At 47.0% G+C, this 16736-nt stretch overlaps 2 protein-coding genes across 3 annotated transcripts; one reads left to right on the top strand and one right to left on the bottom strand.

The window, feature by feature from the left end:
* Window positions 1–308: 308 nt before the first annotated feature.
* Window positions 309–3067, top strand: ZNHIT2 (zinc finger HIT-type containing 2). Its single transcript, XM_048514073.1, is given in 2 exon segments — window positions 309–1758; window positions 1761–3067. Coding segments are annotated over 2 exon segments (1278 nt in total). The 5' UTR covers window positions 309–510; the 3' UTR covers window positions 1791–3067.
* Window positions 2728–16381, bottom strand: TM7SF2 (transmembrane 7 superfamily member 2). 2 transcript variants are annotated; one of them, XM_048514051.1, is made up of 11 exons: window positions 16275–16381; window positions 14703–14854; window positions 14389–14585; window positions 13284–13338; window positions 11583–11777; window positions 10465–10568; window positions 9660–9779; window positions 8661–8829; window positions 7320–7400; window positions 5483–5605; window positions 2728–4224 (listed from the first exon to the last, which is right to left on the bottom strand). In XM_048514051.1, exons 2-11 carry the CDS (start codon window positions 14755–14757, stop codon window positions 3854–3856), a joined length of 1470 nt encoding a protein of 489 aa, XP_048370008.1. In that variant the 5' UTR covers window positions 14758–14854; window positions 16275–16381; the 3' UTR covers window positions 2728–3853. The 2 variants fall into 2 exon arrangements, with proteins under 2 accessions (XP_048370008.1, XP_048370016.1); XM_048514059.1 differs by having other exon boundaries at window positions 16335–16372.
* Window positions 16382–16736: the final 355 nt, after the last annotated feature.

The raw sequence follows: 16736 nt of genomic DNA, 5'->3' as shown, positions 1-16736 counted from the left end.
AGGAAAAACTTCCTGATCGTCAGGGCTGTTCGACAGTGGAATTCACTGCCTGGGAGAGTTGTGGAGTCCTTCTCTGGAGGTTTTTAAACAGAGGCTGGATGAGCATATGTTGGGAGTGCTTTGATTGCGTGTTCCCGTACATTGCAGGTGGGGTTGGACTCTGATAGCCCGTGGGTCTCTTTCCAACCTCTATGCGAATTCTATGGTTGGAAGTGAGCTTTGTAGCGCGTTCTGCCTCAAAATGACGCCACAACAAAGCGACCGATTAACAACTGCCAAAGTTTGCGCCGAACGACACTCGAGCGTCCCAGGTTCCCTGCCAGGGCACCGGCCTCAATTAGCCTTCAACTAGCCCGCTGTGATTCACCACTAGGCCTGACAAACGCACCGGCACTCAGTCCGGGTAAAAACGAAGGCAAGACGGAAATTACCAATTCATCGTTTTCAGAGACGGACTTAACCGACAATTGGCGGAAATCCCCGAACTCTCCCGGCCGTCTGTTACGGAGCATGGAAGCCGCCGGTTCGAATCCCGGTGATGACCCTTGCTGCGGGCTGTGCCTGGCTAAGGTAGTCCCCTCACACTCTGCCCAGCACGCTGCCACTCTACGTTTTTTTTGCTCCGTGCCTTGCTACCGCGAACACGGCTCCTGCGCCCAGGACTTTCAGCGCCGGGAGTTGCAACTCCTGCTCCAGGGTCAGCGGGAGGACCCGGCCTCGCAACGCCGCTTGAGGGAGGCCCTTCTTAGGCTGCAGGAGTTGCGCGAGCCCGGGGATGCGGATCTCCAGCTAGGCCTCGACCCCAGTTTGGAGCAGACAGAACTCGAGGAGCTGTGGGAGCAGCTGAGCCTGGAGCAAAGAAAGCGTTTCCAGCGATTGCTGGACAGTGGGGAGATCTCGTCTCTCCTGCCCCTTTGGAAGCCATGGTGGACGGGGAGCGACCGGGGTGCAATGCTGATTCAAGAATTGGGGGAGGCCCCTACAGGGCCCGGGACCCTCCACGCCCCTTTGCAACAACCGGAATCCTCCCAGGGCACTGCAGCCGTGCAACACGCTCAGACTCCGGTGCATTTGCAAGAGATCCCTGCAAGTGGTCCAAACCCTGCACAGCCGGCGGGTGCCTCGACCTCAGCGCCTCCGGTGCCCACTACCATCCCTCCTCTGAGCAGCTTGACCCGTTTGCCCGTCTCACCCCTGGTGCGCTTCCAGGTGCCCAACGTGCTGTGCGCCTATGCCTATTCCCTGGCGCTTTACAACGGCGACGTGGAAGAGGCCCAGCTGCTGCCTGAGTTTTGTGAAACGGTTCTGGACCCTCTCAGTCTCTGGGGCCCTAAAGGGCAGGGCTTCGGATCTCACGGCGGGAGGCCTTACAAGCGGCTCTTGCAGGCTAAGTTACCGCGCGGGCGATACCCCGAATGCCTCCTGGGGAACGCCGGGGTGATGGCAGCAGTGGCCCAGATCTTAATGGGAGAATGCCAAGCCAAGCAAAAGGGGTACAGCTTAGCCGCCCTCGCCCATCTATCCCGGCTGCTGAGCAAGGGGAAGAGGCGGGTGCCTGCCCAGGATCAACCCAGGCTGTTCTCTGCAAAGAAAAAGTGCGACTTTCTTTTGTCCTGGGTGAACGACAATGAAGGGGAGCTCACCCTCCTGGCTTTGGAGGTGCAGAGAGAATACAAGGCCCACCTGGATGCGATCAAGGAGGTGGGAGCAGTCACCCAGGAGCTGGAGAAGATGTGGGGGGCCAAAGTGCCTCCCCCCAAAAAAAGACCTTGATAGAAGAATTGGATTGAAAGGCTAGACTGGAGTCTTGGAACTGGTGCACCAGCTACCTTGGGTGGAGAGTAGATTCTCCCTGCTGGAGATCGGATTAGGGTTTGAGCAGGAAACAGACTAAAATTCCTGTGCATCAGGGTAAATTCTGGATTAGTCGCAAGCACAGATCAGCTCCAACTGGAACAGATTAGTTCTCTTCCAGGGAAGGGAATATTTTGAATCAGAGGGTGTCTGGCGTTTTGAGAAGTTGGAGACTGTGATAACATTTCAGCTTGCTTGCTAAACTGCCTGTTTTCTTTTGGGATTTCTTTTAACCTAATCAAACCACTCCAATTGTGAGAGATTAGTAAATGTATCAAGAGTACACTCAGTGAGTGGTGTTCAAATAATGAAGAGGGCTTTTTAGACCCTGATTTTCTCTACCTTTTAAAGAGGCTCACGATCGCCTTCCCTTCCCTTTCTCACTTGAACCCTTAAAACCAGCCAAATAGCATTGGTGTATTTTTTTTCCTGATGGTTTGAATCAGCCCCTGCTTTGAAGAGCTTTCAGTCTAAAATGGGACTGTGGAAAGAAAACCTCAGAACTGCCCATGTCCCCAAAGAAGCCAAAAATACTCTTGAGAAGCTCTGTGTTTGGTTCCTCAGCACACTTGGTTGGTAGGCTTCTTCCAAACACATGGGTTCTATTCATAGCTCACTATTAAAATCATATAAATAATTCAAACTTTAAATTATTGTTGGTTTTAAAATCAGCAGAGAGCACACTATTGCACAGCAGATGGAAAAGCAACCAGAGGAAAGTCTTTACCAATGTGCAATATTGAACTTGAGTCGTCATTCTTGCTGTGTGAAGAGGGATATCTCCCTTCACTGTCTACTTCCCCTCCCAATAACATTATTGGCTAAAGTGATTTCAGGGAAAAAAAATAGACTTCACTGCATCTGGGCTGAAGCATTTTAATAAATTTTATTCAAATAAATACTACTCAACCTCCCTTCTCAAAAACTTCCAGGGTAATAAGCCTGTTATTCCTAACCCAGCCTGGCTCTAGTAAGTATACAAACCCTATTTGATCTTCACTCCAGGTCATGTTTGACTTAGTTTCTGTTCTGCCAAAAAACTGTTGTGCCGTGAATCCAAACATTATTTTGAGATTCTTCCCCCACTGTTCCTTCAGTATATTTTTTGGGAGCAATGAGTTTCTTACATGCGTAAGTAAGCCTCCACTCGGGGGTTAAAATAAAATGGCATCTATTTTCTGCAAATAAATTTTCTGGAAAACTTGGCAAATCATTTTGAAAACAGTATAAGTTTAAAAAATCTTTTTTTTCCCCACTGATCAGGATGGATTCAGACGTTGCATAAATGTCTTACTTGCCTTCTGAGAACAGCTAGGAAACGGAGCACTTGAATGTTAAAAACACATGATAGCTGAGACGAGTTGCATTATCAAAATTGATGCTTGCTAGAAGCTAAAATCCAGTCCCCCAACATGAAGCTTAAACCAACACTCGCCAGATTTTTGAGTGGTTTCTTTTCTCACTGAAAAGCTGTGGCATGGTTCTACTCTCCTAACTTAAAAGTCATAAGACTTCGTGACTTCATACACAGCTTGATTGGTATCTGCTGCAGAAAATGTACATCCTGGGAAGCTTTTATTTCATTTTATAACGTAAAGGAAGTTTCCTTCTGGTTCAGAGCTTGCAAACGGATACCTTGTGAAGTCTTACAAGACCGAAAGAAGCCAGGGAAAGACTTGTGGCATTGTCTGGTTCTTCAGCAGACAGCCTTGTTCTGGGGTTCCAGAAGCAGACCCAATGATATAAAAACGAATGAATTTGCATCATTAATTCCAGTTATAGAATGTGGTTCTTTATACAATTAGAATATTTTGTAATGAGCATAGGGTCTGCCCAGCCCTGTCCATAAGCATCCGTGGATTAGATCTGTACATAAGATTTTGTTTTTTTTTAAAATGGTAGTCTCCAGATGAAAGTAACGTCACCGGTTCTGACCAGGAAATGAGTGGATTTCCCCATTGGAGAAGTAAGCCATGTTGGTTTTGAGGGCAATGGTCTTTCAGTCCCCAGAAAACTGTAAACCCTCTGATTCCGGTAACAGACTGGCAGAGGTTGTACCAGGCTGCTGTGAGACTCTGCAAGGACAGTAGCACCTGTCTGCCTTAGCCAACCAGGCTGTTTGGGCATGAACTTCCCCATAGCCGTAAGGAAAAAAAGCTGACGGATGTATGTCAGTGTGATTAGAAGGATAGCCAGCCAAGAAACGACTCAGTAGAGGTATGGGAAGATCCGGTAAGGGACTCTGCGGCAATACTCCTGCCAGGCCAGGCCATATTTCCTCAGGCACTGGTGCTCGTCCCTGGCCTCCCGGTGGACCAGAAGCACAGTAAAGTAGAGGATGTAGAAATAAGGGCATGATGTAGCCGACACTCTGAGAAAAGTTATGTTGCACTGAAAGTAGAGAGAGAAGATAGGAACAACTGGTGGGATCTCCACCATTATTTAGATTATGGTGGCGGTTCCATCTGAGGATACTGATCATATTTTAGTAGTTCTCTGCCAGCATGTAATGGACTACAATTCCCAGCAGCCCCTGCCAGCATGGCCAGGGGCTGCTGGGAATTGTAGTCCATTACATCTGGAGTGCCAAAGGTTCGCCACCATGGCTCTAGTATAACAGGGTGGGATATAAAATGTAATAAGGAAAGGGAAAGGCTCTAAGAATGACATTCCTAGATAAACAACATGTTAAATTGCAACCTGTCAGAAGTATGTCTGAGCACTCAGGAATTTTTAAAAAGCTATTGGGAACAATTAACAATAGGTTAGATCCAGATTAAATTGGAAATTTCTACCTACTCTTGCCTTCTGCTGCAGACTCTCCCCCTCGTGACATTCCAAAGGGTCCTCAATTCCCAGCAACAGCATTTTTTTTTTTAGATCGGGGGGCTGAAGTTGTTTTATTGTTTTATTATCATTGTTGGTTGTTTGCCACCCTGAGCCCTGTGGGGGAGGGCGGATTACAAATGTAAAGAATAAAATAAATAAATGAGAGGAGGAAGACAGGGAAGCTGGTGTGTGTTGGAGTGCACAAGCTAATCTAGTTCTCCACATAAGCCTCCACAGCTCAAGTGGCAGAGTGGGGAATCAAACCCGGTTCTCCAGATTAGAGTGCACCTGCTCTTAACCACTACACCACGATGACTCTCAAGAGTACAAATAGGGTATAAATTTAGACATACCCGACTTTTGGTACAATTATTAACCGTTCAATTGAAATTAATGGGCTTAGATCAGGGGTAGGGAACCTGCGGCTCTCCAGATGTTCAGGAGAACCATTGGCCATGCTGGTAGGGGCTGATGGGAATTGTAGTTCCTGAACATCTGGAGAGCCGCAGGTTCCCTACCCCTGGCTTAGATGGAGTAACACTCTTTAGGATTGTTAAAAAAGGAACTGGAGAAGGGATCTAAGGCAGATTATACTTATGTTCCACCCTCCTCCATTTGATCCTCAGAAACAACAACCCTGTGAGGTCTTGTTTATTTTTAGGTTAGGCTGAGAGCATGCAGCTGGGCCAAGGTCGTCCACCAAGCTTCTATGGCACAGTGGAGTTAGAACCTGGGTCCATTACACCGCAGTGATTACCCTGCTTTAGCAGATTTCTAGAGCTTTCTGATTTCCACTTACCACAGGGCAGGGACCAAGAAAAAGCCATGATGAGGTCCCCCAAATAGTTGGGATGCCGCACAAACCCCCACCACCCTGACACCAGCAGGCGCCGCCCGGTGGCTGTGGGGATGGTTCTGAGCCCTGGAACACAGAAAAGTATTGACACTTTCCAAACTTGGCCGGGGTTTCACTGAAATTGTGCATGACCACAAATCCAACAGCCTCCACTCCCAACACAAAAACAGAAGCTTTTCAAATATCTAGCCAGCCAGGAGACCAGTCAAATAATCCTAACTGTCTGCAATAGGATTGCTTCAACTCAGCATAAAGCACGTTTATAGATGCTAACATTTTAGAATCATTTCACCAAAAATCTTAGCACAGAATTACAGAGTTAGAAGGGGCCATACAGGCCATCTAGTCCAACCCCCTGCTCAATGCAAGACCAGCCTAAAGCATCCCTGATGAATGTTTGTCCAGCTCAGGGGTCTGCAACCTGTGGCTCTCCAGATATTCATGTACTACAGTTCCCATCAGCCCCCGCCACCGTAGCCAATTGGTCATGGTGGCAGGGGCTGATGGGAATTGTAGTCCAGAGCCACAGGTTGCAGATCCCTCGTCCAGCTACTGCTTGAAGACTGCCAGTGAGGGGCAGCTCACCACCTTCCTAAGCAGCCAATTCCACTGCTGAGCTATTCTTACTGTAAATAATTTCCCCTAATATTGAACCAGTCCCTTTCCACCCAGAATTTATACCCATCATTGCAATTCCTATTCTCTGCAGCCAACAGGAACAGCTCCCTGCCCTCCTCTAAGTGACAGCTGTTCAAATACTTAAAGATAGTAATCATGTTCCCCTTCAATCTTCTCTTTTCCAGACTGAACCTTCCCAAATCCCTCAGCTTTTCCTCATAGGGCCTGGTCTTCAGGCCCCAATTATCTTAATCTGTCTATATCCTTTTGAAAGTGAGACTTCCACAATTGAGAATTCCAGAGCAAAAGGCCTTAATACTCTTTTAGGAAAGGGGCCATAGCTCAGATGCAGACTTTTCTCCTCAATGGAGACCCAGAACAGCTTAAAGCATTTTTCTTCCCTCCCCAAATGTATCTGCATAACAACCCTGTGAGCTAGGTTAGGCTGACAGTGTCTGGCTGGGCCAGAGTCACTTAGCAAGCTTCCATGGCTGCGTGGGGATTTGAACCTGAATCTCCCACGTCTGAGTCCAATACTTTAAGCCCTGCAGCACACTTTTAATGCAGAAGATTCCAGCTTTGATCCTGCTGCCTCTGTTTAAAAGAATCAGGGACCTGAGAAACTTGGCTTTGAAGTCGTACATTTCTCATTAGCCAACTTCAGGAAATAGTGCATATTTCGTTCAAAGGCACAGACAAATGGCAATTCACCACTTGTCCTCTGAGCTGAATAACTGTCAAACTAAAGACAGTTACCTGTATGTAACAGATCAGCACTCTCCTCTATTAGTAGTGGGAAATGCTGTCAACGGAGCTAACGTATGGTGACCCCATAGGGTTTTCAAGGTGAGAGCCATTCAGAGGTGGTTTACAATTGCCTACCTCCATGCAGTTGAATGAGTTCTGAGAGAACTTGACTGGCCCAAGGTCACCCAGCAGGCTTCATGTGGAGGAGTGGGGAATCAAACCCAGTTCTCCAGATGAGAGTCTTCCACTCTTAACCACTTCACTTCACTGGCTTTCTCATTCCTCTATTACATGCTATATTAAAGTTTTATTACACTGCATGAGGGGCAGACAAGTTGTCTCTTAGGAAAGCGTGCTGTGTTCTGTCCTGCACCTGGCAAACAATAAACAGAAACCAGCTGTCAGAGTTACAAACCAGCTACTTTGGGGTCAGCAGGATTCCGGCGGAAAGTGTTCTTCTGGGAGTTAGCACTGCGAAAGATAGTGTAGCCGAGGCCTAGAGCAGGAGGAGAGGGGTAAAGTGGGAACAGACATGAATATCCTGAGGGAATGTTTTTGTAAAGAGGGGCAAAAATGGCCCCTCAGCAGCAGAAATAAACCCCCATTCCTCCAAAAGGAAAACTTTTTCCGCACAAGGACCATCGAGAATAAAGGGGTCATCTTGCATTTGCGTACAAGTCACAAGTATATGCAGTAATTAAAGGGAGGGGATTATGTGAATTCCACAGTAATCTTTGGGTAAATATGGTCCTATGCGAAGTATTTAAATATATTGAAGCCTACGTACTTTGATCAGCTCACAAAATATTACTTTTAATGGTGTACAATTTAAAATTTGTTTTGGTTACCCAGCTCTTTCGGTAACCAATACTGCTTCACACATTGCGGATTTTGCAGGTTCGATCTGGACATCTCATTCAGATATGAGTTGCAAGTTCTCCTCAATGTCCATGCCACCCTGCGCCTCCTTCCCTTGCTATTGCACCCACCCCTGCAACTGGTATTTAAAGGTACACTGCTTTTGAACATGGAGGTTTCATTCAGACATCATCAGTGGCGGGATCCAAAAATTTTAATAACAGGTTCCGATGGTGGTGGGATTCAAACAGTGGGGCCGCCGCACACCCGCACCTCCAGTCCCTACTGGGCAGGGAGGTTGCTTTAGTAACACCTTCTCGGCACTCAGAAAAAATTAGTAACCACTTCTAGAGAAGTGGTGAGAACTGATTGGATCCCACCTCTGGACATCATGCCTAACAGCCATTTGACCAACCTGCCTTCCCATCAACTGAGTGATTAAAACATATGAGTAGACAAAGAGGCCTTTAATTGGGCAGTAGTCTTGTTTTCATTATAATCCAATAATATAATCATGGAGCATGCAGTCTATTGGTCAGAATCTTTTGATGGCTGCTATTGGCAAAGTTCCTAAAAAGAGACCCATGGGATATTTATTCTCCACTTAAGAATATAAGAGCGAGCCTGCCGGATCAGACCAGAGTCCATCTAGTCCAGCACTCTGCTACTCACAGTGGCCCACCAGGTGCCTTTGGGAGCTCACATGCAGTATGTGAAAGCAATGGCCTTCTGCGGCTGCTGCTGCTCCTGAGCACCTGGTCTGCTAAGGCATTTGCAATCTCAGATCAAGGAGGATCAAGATTGGATGCTTGGTTGTATGCTTGGGCATTGTTACTTGCTGGTTGGATGCTTGGGCATTGTTAGTTCTGGGACTTTCTGTCTTCATAGTCCAACTTACCATTTAACAGGATTATGCCTCCAGCCATAGGCAGGCTAAGCTTCTGTGGATGAGTGACCAGGAAGTAGGACTGGAGACTGTACAGGAAGGGCACCCAAGTCAGGTCCCCAAAAGCCAGCATGAAGCCGAAACCTTCATGAACTATGTCCATGGTGGTGAGGATGGCCTCCTTGAGAAAGAGACAAGGAATGTTGAGTGGAACTGTGGCTCAGTGGAAAATCACTTGCTTTCTGTTCAGAAGGGCCCAGGTTCAATCCGGGGCATCTCCAGTTAACAAAAGACTTCTGCCCAGAAGCTGTTGTCAATCAAAGTAGATAGTCCTTGCAATGACTGCTCATTCCTCCAAGGTCGGGGGACTTTTTCTCCCTGGCCCTACCTGTTGGAATGCTGGGTGGGGAGACCAGAGCCCTGTAGGATTTAATGCAATTCCACAGGGCTTGTAAGGCAGAGCTGTTCCATCAGGTGTACGGTTGAGGCAACTACAGTATGACTGTCATTGGGCCCCCTTTCTCTTCCCTTCCCCCCCTTACATTTCTTCCTTTCTTTCTTCTCCACCTTACCTATTCTTTTCTCTTCATTAACCTCTCTACTGGAGTCTCATCCAATATAAATATTAAAGCTTATAATAGGAAGAGGGACCAAGTATAGATGTACAAATTGCCTGCAGAAGTCCAATGCTATTTCAATTTTAAACTTATATTTTACATTGTAAGTTTTAAACTATTTATTGTATTATATATTGTTATATTGGAGGTGGGAAACCGGCCTGAGCGTGAAAAGGGGGGGGTATAAAAATCTCATAATCCATTGATCAGTCAATCAATCTCCCAGTAAAATCCCTGGCTTTTCTGAAACTAATGAGAGTGCAGCCTAGGCCTTCAAACTTTATGTTTTCACAAATAATTGGGCTGGGGGGGATGAGGAGACAGAAATTACCACAAATGAACTTTCACCAAACTTTTCCAGCCCAGTATGGATCTCTCATTGCATTGAACCTACCTCATTCCAAAAGGAGTCTACTACATAGAGAAGCTGGAAGCCATTAACAAGAATCATGGCCAAGGAAGGACTACCCCTCAGCTCCGTCTCCTTCACTAACATACCCATGTTGATAAGGGCCTAAAATGCAACAGAAATGAGAAAAGCTTCAACCATAAGGTGTTTTTAGGTCACTGCCCTGATCGCTCCTCATCCATTTATTTTCTGCTACAACCCTCCCATCATCACCAGATTGCTATTCCTTGAACCTAGGACCCTTCACAGCAAATTTAAGTAAAGCAACTGTTGGCAATTTAACAAGAACACACTTCAGTGCACTATTGCATTGTTCAATTAACACCCCAAAGGCTTTAGCAAAGAGATCGTGTTTTTCATTATTTCAAAGCAGTGGAGGTTTTTTTAAAACCCAAGTTACACACTTTTCAGTTTTGCACCATCAAAACTAAGGCCCTTTCTGCATGGGCCATATATCCTGGGGTGGGGGCAGGATTCCTGGTCCAAAGTCCTGAGGGCAGTGGATTCCTGGTCCAAAGTCCTGAGGGTAGCCACATGGGACAAGGGGAGGCTGCACAGCAGTTCGAGGTTCACCTGGCGGTTTCTCAGCAACCATGGATCATAATCTATCAATTCTATCATGCCAGCATCCGCCAGCATTGGCCATGCAAGGGCAGGGCTTGATGGGATTTGTAGTCCATGAACATCTGGAGAGCCGCAGGTTGCAGACCCCTGCAATAGGTGAATCATCCCTTCGTTATATAAGCCCTCCCGCTTTTTCTTCTACCACCTCCAGGACAGAGATACCTACCCAGCCAAGGAGACCTGGGCGCAGCTCACAGAAAAACTTGAGGTCAAAGGTACCAACGCGGGGGTTCAGCTCATGGCCCATGAAGAAGTCATAAATGGGGTTTCCTGGGGAGGGAAAGGCAGAAAAAACCCTGGTGATCAACAATGCTTCAGTGCACTTCTAATTTAGCAATCTTGGCAGGGTTTTTTTTTGTTGTCCCCATGGAATGAGAAAATGTGAGCAGAAGGGGATTCTTCTCAAAAACAAGGAGAACATTTCAGGCTCCCAGGAAATCCTGCTGCAGCCCTCCAAGACTCTGTGTATCAAAATCAAGCACACATGCGCTTCAGAAGAGAGGCCCCAATGTGAAACCACAAAATGAGAAATTCATTAGCAAATTCAGTTATTCTGCATTTGGGCACACCGGAGAATGGAGATGTCATTTCCAATGAATCGCATTAAATCTGCAGTGAATCGCATTAATGCAATGAATCGCATTAAGATTCCAATGAATCGCATTAAGTCTGCAGAGCAAGAAAACATTGCTATAGTGAAAGAGTTGCTCTGTTCTTTTCCCGTGTATATTTGACTCTGCATAGAAATGGCAAAGAAGAGTTTCGTTTTAGACCCCACCTTTCTCAACTCTAAGGAGTTTTAAAGCAGCTTACAAACTCCTTCCCTTCCTCTCCCTTCAATAGACACCTTGTGAGGTAGGCGGGGCTGAAGAGAGAGAATTGTGACTAGCCCAAGGTCACTCAGCAGGCTTCATGTGGAAGAGTTAGGAAACAAATCCAGTTCACCAGATCGGACTCTGCTGTTCACATGAAGGAGTGGGGAATCAAACCTAGTTCTCCACGTTAGAGACCACCTGCTCTTAATGACTACACCTCTCTGGTTCCTTTGCATTCTACTGCCCTTGAGTTCTCATCTGACAGAGAGTTCCACCAGGCTGTGTGTCCAAGGCTGAAAATGCCCTGGCCTTGGCTGAGGTCAGCTGGACCTTTTTTGGGCCAGGGATCACCAGCAGGCGATTGTTTGCTGAGTGCGATGCAGAGAAGTATGTGTTTCCAGTTGGAGTTCATGTGGACACTTCTGTCCCTTGAACTGACACATGAGATGCTGTGGAACGTAGAGCTCACCTGAATTCCCACCTGGAGCCAGCGCGGTCCCAGGAGCAAGCAGGGCTTTGATGTAGAGGAGGACGCTGAGCCCAAAAGCAATAACAGATGCAGAGAAGGCAAGTTGCAATAAATGGTCATGTATGTAACTGAGGCGCAGCCCTGCAGCCATGCCGACCCCCACCACCAGTGCTGTGATCCACATGGCATGGAGCCCTGCCAAGGGGAAAAGGGGGTTTAGTGAGAAGCAGAACTGACCGTCCGGAGGCTGCCTCAGGCACAGATGCGAACCCATGATGCTGCCTTTTGCTGCCAGTTCAAACAGACAAGGGTGATCTTTGATAGACCAGTGATCTGACTCAGAACAAGGCAAATTCTTCAACATGGCAAACAATTATATCTGTAGCAAGGTATAATAGTGGGAAAGGGATAGACCAGCGGTGGCGAACCTATGGCACGGGTGCCAGAGGTGGCACTCAGAGCCCTTTCTGTGGGCACACGTGCACACAGTTCATGGGGGCGGGAATCACACCCCCACATCCCCACACACACATCTAGGCTGGCCTGGGCACAATCCTTTACCTGGGAGTAAGCTCGATTGCTGGCAATGGGGTTTCTTCTGAGTAAACACTCTTAGGATCATGATTCACCCATTCGAAGCATTGCATGGTTGCTTCACCAAGCTTACTCCCGAGTAATGTGCACCTCTGAGCCAACCGTTTTTTCTAAACCAAAACCTCAGTATTCAGGTTAAATTGCCATGTTGGCACTTTGCGATAACTAAGTGGGTTTTGGGTTACAGTTTGGGCACTTGGTCTCAAAAAGGTTCGCCATCCCTGGGATAGACAGTGGTCCTTGTTATGGTCATAAGGGAGTTCCAAGCATGAAATGCTGAAAGGACTTCCTTAGTTGGGATACAGGTATGGACAGAGTGCTGATCCAGCATCCATAATCACTGGGGCATAGGAAAACAATATTAACTGTTTTTGAAAAAAAAAATCAAACATTTCATTTTTGGGCATAAAAGTGATATTTGCCTCCAGGTGACATATAAACAACACAGTGCCTCAGTCACTGAGGCCCTTTCCTAAGCACTGTCCCCAAATCTCCAGGAATTTACCAAGCTGGAGTTGGTAGTGCCCCTGCCTTCAGAGGTGAGGCAGATGGCAACCTGAAACAGGGCTTTTTCAGTAGTGGCACCTGGCTTGAATGCTCTTCCCTTGAGGTTCACCTGGTGCTTATGTGATTTTCTTTTAGGCATCAACACATCTCAGTTCATCCAAGCTTTTAATTAAGGAGCTGCTCTTTGGAAATAATGCAACAGTGTGCTTTTAGTCTGAAACTGGTAAATTTGTTTCAAGCTACTCGATGGCTATTTTTTGTGAAACACTGCTTTTTTGTGAAACACTGCTTTAGCCACTAGATATTGCTTCTCTCCAGAACTGATCCCCCCCTCCTTGAATTATACATAAGGTTGCCAGCTCCAGGTTGGGAATACCTCAAGATTTTGTGGGTGGAGCCTGAGAAGAGCAGGGTTTAGGGAGGGACTTCCGTCGGGATATATGCCATAAAGTTCCCCTTCCAAAGTGGCCATATTTTCCAGGTTAACTGATCTCTATCACCTGAAAGAGTGGTAATAGCAGGAGACCTCCAGACACCACTTGAATCATATAACTTGTCTCACAAGCTGCAGCATCAGCTCTGTTTCCCATGGGTACTCACCATTCACACGGTACTGGAGCCGGCTCTTGTCTCGAAGAACAGTCCCTTCTGTGACCTGTAAAAATTATATACAAGATAAAGAAAGGAGAGTTTTATTAGGGGGGCTGTTTCAGCAGTATGGCTACTTCTGTAGAACAGAATCATTAACATCATCTCTTTTGGGATGCTGTGTGGTTTCCGGGCTGTATGGCCATGTTCTAGCAGCATTCTCTCCTGACGTTTCACCTGCATCTGTGGCTGGCATCTTCAGAGGATCCTCTGAAGATGCCAGCCACAGATCCTCTGAAGATGCCAGCCACAGATGCAGGCGAAACTTCAGGAGAGAATGCTGCTAGAACACGGCCATACAGCCCGGAAACCACACAGCACCTCAGTGATTCCGGCCGTGAAAGCCTTCGACAATACATCATCTCTTTTATTTTATTTTTCTTTATTTTCATTTTTAACCCAGCCTACTCCTGCCAAAGGCCGGGCTCAGGGCAGCTTATAACATACATACAGTATACACAATTCACTATACCAACATGAATTAATGTAATAGTAAAATGATTAAAAATACTCATCTCAGTCAATATGCCCTTCAAGGTATACAGAATATTGGCACCCCATCGTTCCTCATCTAACTTCCAATGGGGATCTCATTTAATAAATCCAACTATATCACTGTAGTTCATCTACCCTTTATTTCAGTCTATTTGATGAAAGAAAGGGAAGGGGCAAAGGACAAAGAAGGAAAAGCAGAACAAGAAAGTGAAAGAAAGGGGGAAATGGGGAGGAGGTAGGAAGAGGGAAGGGATGGGAAAGGGAAAAGGGAAGGAAAAGAAGGGGGGAAAGGGAGAGAGAAGAGAAGGCCAGGTAGCTGGTATGACTGCACTGCCTCAACCATGCACTGTCTTGCAGAATATCTCCTCCTGGCAGGCCCTCAAAGAGTTCCCTCTCAAGAACTTAGCACAAACAGCCCTGCAAAGTAGGCTACATGTCAAGTGACTTGCATCAAACACCCCCTCCCCATTATGTTCAGGCATCAGCCCGGCCTCCTTCCAAAGCCAGGCAACGGCACCTACACGTCCCAGACTAAGCAACATAAAGGTGTGAATCTTCTTACCTTTCCCAAAGGTAGCATATACAGCAGAGCCTGCAGGCCTATCCAGGCCAAAACCAGCGCAAAGTCTTTGGGGTCCCACAGGGAATGGAGCAGGGGCAAAGGCAAGGGGAAATTCAGGAGACTGGCCTGCTCTGTCCTGCAAGTCAGCAGCAGGGCAAAGACAGTGGCAGGCAAGAGGATGAGGAGGAAGGCAGCCCCTGAAACAAAAAAGACAGCCAGGTTTGAAGGGGCCCAAAAAACCCAGAAGACACTGGCGCTCTTTGTCTGTTTTGTTCGCCTCCCAGCTTTGGCCTACCCTAAGATTTTGTTCTTACCCAGAATACCCCCAAATTCCAGTTCTTTGGTGCGTGGGATCTTGTGTCGATCCATTGTTCTCTTGACCAGGTGCCACCAGAGAGCCTCCCCTGCGGTGGTTTTAAGTTTCGACTTGCATATAATGGGGGAGGCTTATTCACGAGCCACGTGCCTGAGGAAAGAATTCATTTAGACCAAATGGTATTTTTCTTCTTCTTCTTGGGGACCCAGTGATGCTCTCTTCATATGAATTAGTTACTCCTGGCTAAGACCCAACCACCGTCTCATGTTTACAATCACAGAGAAGATTAGAACTCCCTCCCTCCCTTCATTTTATTCTGGCTTCTGACAGTGCAGGGCAGGGGAGTAAATTTACTTTTCTTCTTTTAGAAATGAATCACCAGAAGAACATGCACGTAGCCCTTTTCTCTCTCAGTGCTGGGTAAACTATAGCCGGCCGGCTGGCCTTCCTACACAATCTGGATTATTGGTTTATGGCTGGAATTCCCGAGCAGAGGGGGCAGGTTTCAAGCTGCTGCTGAGAACTGTCTGATGTCTTTGTTTGAATTTAAAAACTGTAGGAGCACCCAGAGCACATGCAGAGTGCTCCTACCTTTTTTTTTTACTGTTAAATACTGGTGTTCCATTTTCCTTCCTGTTAAATCCTACAAGTCCCAAACTCTGCAGAAGCAGAGTATTTGCTCACGGTAACTATCCTAGTGCTGTGTATGTATATATCAGCAAATCCCAAGTAGAGTTTCCTTCGGTGCTCATCTCCCAGCTCTTCTAATGAACCCCCCTGCTTCCATTGCTAGGGTTTGTTTCTGAAAGTTGCATTTAATACAGAAAACTGCCTTATACTGAGTCAAATCATTGGATAATCTAGTTATCTGGTGTTTTCCAGGGTCCCAGGCAACGGAAGTCCCCCTTCCCCATATCTGAGATCCTTCAAGTGAAAATACCAGGAGCTGAAAGTGGGAGAGATTCTATGTACTAAGCATGCTCACTCCCACCAAGTCACAACCTCTCCCAAAGTGCACGTCCATAGTGCCTCTGATCCCATTGCAAGTGATCATTCTTGGAATAAGGATCCCAGCTTCTCTACACACTTCTGGAAGCTGTTGGCAAAAGAAGTACCCTTGTTCATCTGCCCTAGAGGAGAGATCATCCCAACACCTTCTCCACACTGAAGAAGTTTCCAGTCATATGCATATTAAATAAGTCTCACAGAGAGCCTGAATAATAAGATCAGCAAGTAAACCTAAGCTTCTTCAGAACTTCTGGGACGCACAGTCCAAGTGCTGTTCTGGTGATATTTTCATTCAAATTATTGCTTCCCAAGCCTCTTCCCCTCCTGCCAAGCAGGGCTCTGGCACTTTTATGATGTCGCGTTTAAAACATACTGGATCTGGATTTGCCTCACCCCAATTTTCTGTCTCCAACAGTGGGAAGCCAAGAGCCCCAGCAGGGAAAGATAGAAATGGCCATATATCCCCTCTTGCTGTCTGAAGCCAGCATCTGACACTTGGTGGGGGCTGGGATACCTGCCCTGAAGTGCTGCCGCCCACCCCCTCAGGAAGTCATGGTCTTACCTGCGCGGACTACAAAGGACTCAGGTATGTTCCTGGCTGAGGACCACAGATCTTGCTCACCTGTTTGTCAAGCTGTGTTGCACACCAAACCAGGTTGCAGCAACACCACCACCACCACACACACACCCCCGCCCCTCTCCCCATCCTGTCCCATCCGACAGCAGCCAATCTCATCCTAGGAGAAGAATGACATCCCAGGCTGGAAAACCTATCAGGAACCAGGGGGGAGTGTCTGGCTTGCTAGCAGTGCAGTTCAGCTGCTGTCCGTTGCAATCTGGATCTCCAAGATTAGCAAAGGATCTCCAAGATTAGCAAAGGAAAGGCAGAGGCGAGAGCTGCTCCGCTGCAGGGAGCCTGTGGTCCAGCTGCTGGAGCTGCTACTCCTGATGCCGCAACGTGCTATGGAGTCAGAGGAAAAGAGTTCTTTGGAACCCGGTAAAGTATGCAGGGAAAAGCCCAGTG

This window comes from Sphaerodactylus townsendi, linkage group LG01, assembly GCF_021028975.2.
Source record: "Sphaerodactylus townsendi isolate TG3544 linkage group LG01, MPM_Stown_v2.3, whole genome shotgun sequence".
In the NCBI taxonomy this organism is placed as follows: Eukaryota; Metazoa; Chordata; class Lepidosauria; order Squamata; family Sphaerodactylidae; genus Sphaerodactylus; species Sphaerodactylus townsendi.
This window is presented reverse-complemented; position numbering and strand designations above follow the sequence as displayed.

Bases quoted from the DNA above. Each gene is read 5' to 3' on its own strand.
- TM7SF2 (XM_048514051.1), bottom strand. From the start codon at position 14,757: ATGGATCGACACAAGATCCCACGCACCAAAGAACTGGAATTTGGGGGT. The intron at 14,586-14,702 runs GTAAGAACAAAA...TTTTTGTTTCAG, and splicing joins GGAATTTGGGGGTATTCTGG to GGGCTGCCTTCCTCCTCATC. The intron at 4,225-5,482 runs GTAAGTGGAAAT...ACTTTTCTCAGA, and splicing joins TTCTTGGTCCCTGCCCTGTG to GTGTCGGCTACATCATGCCC.